This window comes from Mesitornis unicolor, unplaced genomic scaffold (genome assembly GCF_000695765.1).
Source record: "Mesitornis unicolor isolate BGI_N332 unplaced genomic scaffold, ASM69576v1 scaffold28184, whole genome shotgun sequence".
Taxonomy (NCBI): Eukaryota; Metazoa; Chordata; class Aves; order Mesitornithiformes; family Mesitornithidae; genus Mesitornis; species Mesitornis unicolor.
The window spans coordinates 38,715-45,627 of NW_010178562.1; the positions used below are offsets into that span (position 1 = coordinate 38,715).

The 6,913-nt window shown below is 34.9% G+C and overlaps 1 protein-coding gene across 1 annotated transcript in view; it reads left to right on the forward strand.

The window, feature by feature from the left end:
- The window catches only part of FRY (furry homolog (Drosophila)), a gene marked incomplete at both ends in the record, with an annotated part of 89,078 nt that overhangs the window by 37,035 nt on the left and 45,130 nt on the right, over positions 1 to 6,913 (forward strand). The window contains 5 exons of the mRNA XM_010182504.1: positions 874 to 1,034; positions 1,861 to 1,971; positions 3,978 to 4,132; positions 5,441 to 5,540; positions 5,847 to 6,018. Coding sequence (XP_010180806.1) covers positions 874 to 1,034; positions 1,861 to 1,971; positions 3,978 to 4,132; positions 5,441 to 5,540; positions 5,847 to 6,018 — 699 coding nt within the window. The remainder of the gene's footprint in view (positions 1 to 873; positions 1,035 to 1,860; positions 1,972 to 3,977; positions 4,133 to 5,440; positions 5,541 to 5,846; positions 6,019 to 6,913) is intronic.

Here is a 6,913-nt window from a genome sequence, read left to right on the forward strand (position 1 = left end):
GAAACAGCCATGTTGTATGTTTCGAGAGAACACAATAATAACTGATGCATTTAAAAAACTCAGAGAGGTATTTTCTGCTAATAAGATAGCTTTAAAATAGATCAATAAGCAACAAAGCTATAACATTTAACTCCTAGCAAACAAATGTTTATTGTGTCAGCATCTATCATCTTTAGCCACTGTTCATATTGATTTGGGTTAGTATTATCTAGTTAGACTGCGTTGACTTCCAGCACAGGTTCTAGGTGAAAAATAATTGGCCAGTAGCAGTTCAACAATCTCTTTAATAAACGTTGTACCACATCTGCCATCATGTTTTGCTTAGGGGAATTAAAACTATTGTTTAAAAGTTTTCTCTTTTATTCTCCATATGGTTAAAAACTCGTAGATATTTTTCATTTGCTCAGGTAATTTAGCTGTTCAGAAGATATGCTACATCTTTGTCATAAACAGAAAGGCACCGAGTTTCTTTTATTTCTTGTCCCTGCCTCTGACTGTATTAGAATAGGACATACGAATTGTTTGGGCTTACATTTAAAGAATTGCAGAAAACAAGTAAATATTTGCCACTAAAGGAATGCAAGAGACAGTGAAGAGCCTCATTCTGTAATTAGTTTCTTGCATGCTGTTTCTAAAGTCAGATGTACATGTTTGTATAACTACACATTAATTCAGAATTGAAGGTTCTTAAAAATAAGATGCATCTTAGTTGCTTTGTTAGGTTTTTAAAAGGAGGATAGGTACTTTGGAGTAAGTGTATATTGTACATTTAAGAAAAACTCCCTTTTTGTAGAAATTTGAGATTCACGTCCTCATCTCTGCCACATGAATGTGTATTTAACATCACAGCTATTTCTATTTCTGTTCACTTAGTTCACCACAGGAGATTTCTCTTCCCTCAGCAGAGCTTGAGGCATCACCTGTTCATCTTATTCAGCCAGTGGGCAGGACCTTTCAGTATTATGTTCACACCACTGGACCGTTACAGTGATAGGAATCATCAGATTACAAGATATCAGTATTGTGCATTAAAGGTATTAAAGTTTCACTGTCAAAATCAGTAATAACAATTTTACAGTAAAAATACAAGTAATTATGGGGTTTATTACCTTTTATTTCACAGAAATCTGAATTGACATACTTTATGTGAGCTCATATGTATATGTGCAGTGATATCACGGAATATAGCACTATAAGCCACTGAAGTTATGCACTTTTTTCTTTGTAGACACTTTTAAGGGCTAATTATTTTCAAAACCAGAATGCATTTTAAAATTTTAATTAGCTGTTAATTAACAGGTTATCAGATTCAGTGAGAAGATCTTAGGCTCCGAAATTAAATACAGTACCAAGGCAATATCACATGCACGTCTCAGGACTGTCTCCCACACTTGCCCGGAGACATGCTCAGTAATAAAGTACTTTTGCGGCAAAACCAGTTGCAAGTTCCTCATATAAGTAAGCTGGAAAAGTAATAGCTTATGCACTTCTATAAGCTGTATCACTTGGTGTAAAACAATTTTAATTTTTGCAGAAAGATACTATTGAAACAGCTGTGTATTTTAATTATTTTTGTAGCTTGCTTTGTGAAGACTGGCTTAAATGACAAAATGTGTCTTGAAGAATGGGGAAACTGGGCTAAAGTATCCCTTCCAAAATGCTTAAGCTGAGCATTAGTTTGAATCCAGTAATGTCTATAGCAACGTAATTACAGAATTCTAGCAAAATAGCTGTTTCACCATATTTCCGTCAAAAATAAAAACAAGTGGCAGTTCTGTTAGCCTGGGTCTGGGTTCAAATCATTCTGAAAGATTCATTCATGTTATTTTTTTGTGTAATTAAAGTTTCTTTTGTTTCTAGGCCATGTCAGCTGTGCTCTGCTGTGGGCCTGTGTTTGATAATGTTGGTCTTTCTCCTGACGGGTATCTTTACAAGTGGCTTGATAACATTCTGGCTTGTCAAGATTTACGTGTAAGTACTCACCAAAATGCAACACTGATGAATAATTTTAATATCTGTACTGGGACAATTAAGAGTTTGTGACTGTAAGAACTATGATTGTAGTCATCGTATTTTGAACAGGAAACAATAGCTTTATGTAGGGTTCTGATACAAAACTGTGATTAATTTAAAAGCATTTAAACAGTTAAAATAATTAATATTCCTGAAAATATAATGTATGTAAATAATAAGCTAAAAAATTGTCTTGTGTTTCAGTGTTGCTTGCAACAGAAATTTAGGCTTTTCATCTGCTAAAAGAGAAAGGTCAAAAGTGGCACAAGCTCAAAAATATTTGTATTTCTAGTTGGAGTACTTCCACCCACTTGCTTCAAGTTTCTGTAGAATAAGAATGTAAAATCCCTTCCTGCTTGGTAACATAGATGCTGGTGAAACAAATCTGAACAAAAGTGAGTGGATAGATCTTTTAAAGAAGTCAAGAGGATAAGTGATACGGGAGAGGAAATAAAGAATTTCTTTATTTTTAAAGAACATGTAATAGGTTGCTCTTGCAATTTTCTCTTCTATTTCTGTGAAGATGGGGTTTGACTTTGTAACTACCCAGTCATATTTCTGTATTTGTAGCTGATTGGACTCTCTTTGATTAAGGAGGAATAGATTGGTGATTTACATCAATTGGAGAAAGAGAACAGGGATACCTTTGTGGTATCTTGCACTTTGACCAGTTGTTCTCCCTGAAAGTCTCATACAAGCACAGGTGACTCTGATTGCTAAAAAAATGCAGACATAAAGGTTTGTGGAGCAGCTGGAGGATACATGGTGTAGAAATGGTAATTGATTAGTAAAAAAAAGGTTGGACAAATCAGAAGAAAGAAGGGATAGCTACAGAGAAAACCTTTCATAAATTACTTAAGATTTTGGAATGTTGATAGGGATGGAGCTATAACAATATGTGTAAGTGATATGTGTAATTGAAATTCTAATGGATGTGGGAAGGAAACACACAGAACAAGAGAACAGAAAAGATACACTTTACCACTTTACCTCCTGACATGTTTTCATTATCAACGAATGTTATATCACTGTTTCTAATTGATCATTAGTATATAACACTCATAGAGAAATAGGGGACAAAAATTACCTCTTTTTTACTTTTTTCATTGAAATGCGTAATTTGGATATGAAATTTGTTTCTCCTAAGATAATCACTGTAATTCATGATTAATCGCTGTAATAAAAGACTGTAACCAAACTGCATTGCCTTTACAACTAGATCAGATTTAGATGAGAAGAATCCTACCCGGTACATTAGCATTGAATATCATCTGCAGTCTTTACAAGTAGTTACCTGCATTTGGTGACAGAATATTAATAGGCATTAGCATTTGGTGTTCCAGTACTATCCTCTACTGAAGGAACCCAGAGGTACAGTCCAAGCCTTAGTTGTGATGTGTTTGTAGCAGTGGTGGTACCAGGATTAAGTGATACAAGGTCTGTAGGGAGAGTTGTTAGACTGATGTAGCTGGATTAAACATACAAGTTTTCATATCCCCAGGCTTGCAAAAGGTATATTTCTTTACCTGCCTTGCTTCTGTCTTAGTCCAAAGAAAGATAAACATGAAAGGGTGTCATTTTATGAAACACATGAAGTAGGAAATGGACATTTAACAAATCAGTTAACCAATAAATTTGGAAGATAGGAAGAACTTAGCTAGTGGCTTAGATTTTCCAAAGATTCTGGTTTTTTTCCATGCTTAATTTTGGAAACCTTTGAAAATTTATTTCATTTATGTAGTCTTTGTACATACAATTTTCTTTAAAGTGAGGAGTATTAAAAACTGAGTCACATTTCAACTCTGCTATGCCTAAAATCAATTTATGATAAATTTTCTGATTACTTATCACTTTTATTGTGTACTTCATTTTCCCCTTGTTTTGCCTGTGTCACTTTAAACATTGTAGAGAATGAACATATCTGATCCCACCAGTCATGTTTTGACATGTGTTTATATGCTCAGGTTCATCAGCTTGGCTGTGAAGTTGTAGTCCTGTTGCTAGAACTGAATCCTGATCAAATCAATCTCTTCAACTGGGCTATAGATCGCTGTTATACTGGATCATACCAGCTTGCCTCTGGATGTTTCAAAGCCATTGCAACTGTGTGTGGAAGCAGGTATTAATTAATCTGTTAATCTACACTTTCAAATGTAAAGAAAACTGGAGGTTCAGCTTGTGTTGTAAAGAATTCCTCATCGCAGTCTTACACTATATCCTCTCAAACAGTTCTTGGGGACTGTATTGCTTTATTTCAGCCAATCTTTTTTCTTCAGATTGTGTTACCTATGGCACAGTGTTCTAAAAATTAATATTTTCCATACCTACAATAAAAATTGAGAGGACAATCTGCATGATTTACTTTGCAGGGAGAGTCAGATTTCTATCAAGTTGAGGATTTTTATTAATATTTGAAATCTGTTAACAGTTTTTCCTCTGTCATCTATCAACATGTATAAAGAGGCCACTGCTTGAACTGCTTGTAAAATGATCAGTAATGTATCTCATTGCTAATGTCCGCCTTTCTACAAAGAACCTACTTCCCTTAATTTCTTTTTTATTACTGTTTTTTAACCTTAGTGGAGGGACAGGTATAGAGAATGGATTGCAGCTACTACTTGGACTTACCAAGAATGTCCTATGCCATGCATGTGTTTGCCATATCTTTTAACACTAAAATGTCCAAATAGGCATTCTGCAGCCATCCAGGGGCACAGAAGCTCACAGCTAGGATGAGAATTTGATGTTTCACAGTTGAATCAGGTGCATTTGCAAATCATCATGAGAAAGTGGAAACTTACTTAGTGAAAATCCAAATATTGTGACATGGGAATTGCTTTTCTAGCAATATTCTTACGAAGCTAACACTGTAATATGTTTACTCTTACAATTAGCGTTGACTTTGCAGATAGTGGACTTTTTGAAGCAGTTCTTCATGGTTACTTTTTGAAAACAATTTTGATAGAACTGTCCAACATCTGGGAACATTCATGTCAGATATAGCGTTTTTTCTCCAAAGGGACTGTTTTCCTTGCAGCTTGGCTTAAGAAGTACTTTATCCCTGGAAATTTTCATGCCACCCATCTCTCATGGGTGTTAGCCTGTTCTATAAGCGCTTAATGTTATCAATTAAAATGAATTGACAGTTATCGACGCAGGTATTGCATTTCTCACTGCAGGTAACTCAGTGCATTCCTAAGCATTAGTCTAAGGTAATTATAAATAATCCTTTCTTTCTTCCCATACACCAGATGGCCCTTTGATCAAGCAGCATGTATTCATACGAGCTCCCTTTCCCATATTCTGGTGGCAGAACAGAGAAAAGAAAGATGACATTCTCTTTAGACCATATTACAGAGTAAATCAGAGTGAATATGATCTGCATTCCTCACCAACATTCACAAAAACGTGCTGTTTATTCTTCTAGGAACTATCCTTTTGATATAGTGACGCTTTTAAACTTGGTGCTGTTCAAGGCATCTGACACCAACAGAGAGATTTATGAAATTTCCACGCAACTTATGCAGGCATGTATCAGCTACATTTTTTGTCCTCCTGTCTTTGGGGTATTTTTGTGAACTTCTTATAAAGTACTGTTTATTTGCTTTTTAGTTTTGTTTTGAGAATAAACAATTCCTTTTCTCTTGGCTATAAATACTTATGGGAATATTTATATAAAAATGAATGGAAAAATATTATTTATAATGTCTTTCAAATTTGGAGAGCATAGTCTAAAGCATATAGATAATTCTCTGATATCTAGACTTGAAGTGCTGACATTTCCTGAATTAATGAGTTCTTATTGTCACATTGCTTTTTTTTTTCTTTTATAGATCCTTGAATCGAAGCTTTTTGTTTATTCAAAAAAGGTAGCTGAGCAAAGACCGGACAGTATCTTGTATGGCACACATGGTCCATTGCCACCTCTTTACAGTGTCTCACTTGGCCTTCTTTCATGTGAACTAGCAAGGATGTATCCTGAACTTACCCTTCCACTTTTTTCAGGTACTTGTGTCTATCTGACTTACTTTTTACATTTTTGTACCAATGGTAGACTGCTAAGACATTTCCACCTGTGAACAGTAATTCTGTTTATAAATTTGGCTTGACCTATTTTTATTCTGGTTCAGGTCAAATCTGCTTTAGGAATGCAATATATATGTCCTAGAGGTACTTAAACAAAGTACAGAATAACTATTTAAAAACCTTTTCTGTGGACTCTGTGCTGCTTGTGTCATCTTAGGATAACTTTGAAATTACAAGGGCCCTGAATAAGTTAAAGTGACATTGGCAAACTCTACTATAATGGATTCTCGTGTTAAACATAGGGATTCTTCTTGTACATATATTTATATGGATGATACTTGTGAGAGTAGAATTCTTCGTTTTATATAAACAAGACTTTAAGTTTAGGAAGCCTGATTGCATGTGTCCAGTTTTACCAGTTATTCAAATCACTGAATGACTGATCACAGAATCACAGAATATTAGGAGTTGGAAGAGACCTCGAAAGATCATCCAGTCCAACCCCCCTGCCAGAGCAGGATCACCTGATCTGTAACTTCTGATATTTGCAACATCTGCAAGTCTTAGTATCATTGTAATTTTATCAAATATACATTTTGTCAGAGTTACTGAGAAAAATGTTAAAGAATCAGATTTGCTGGAGCACCATTCATAATACGCCCATTCTGGTGTATCTGTCTGTTTTAATCTGTCTAGTGTGTTGCTCTAGTTTTTAAATAACAGAATGGAATCTTTTAATTGTGGGAATTATTACTCACTATTAAAATCCCTTTTTGTTGTTTTTACTCAGTCTGTAGGAGCTGGAGAAAGGATAAAGGAACAATACATCATCCATTTCTCAGTGCCCCAGATACCATGAGTTATAAATAACTGG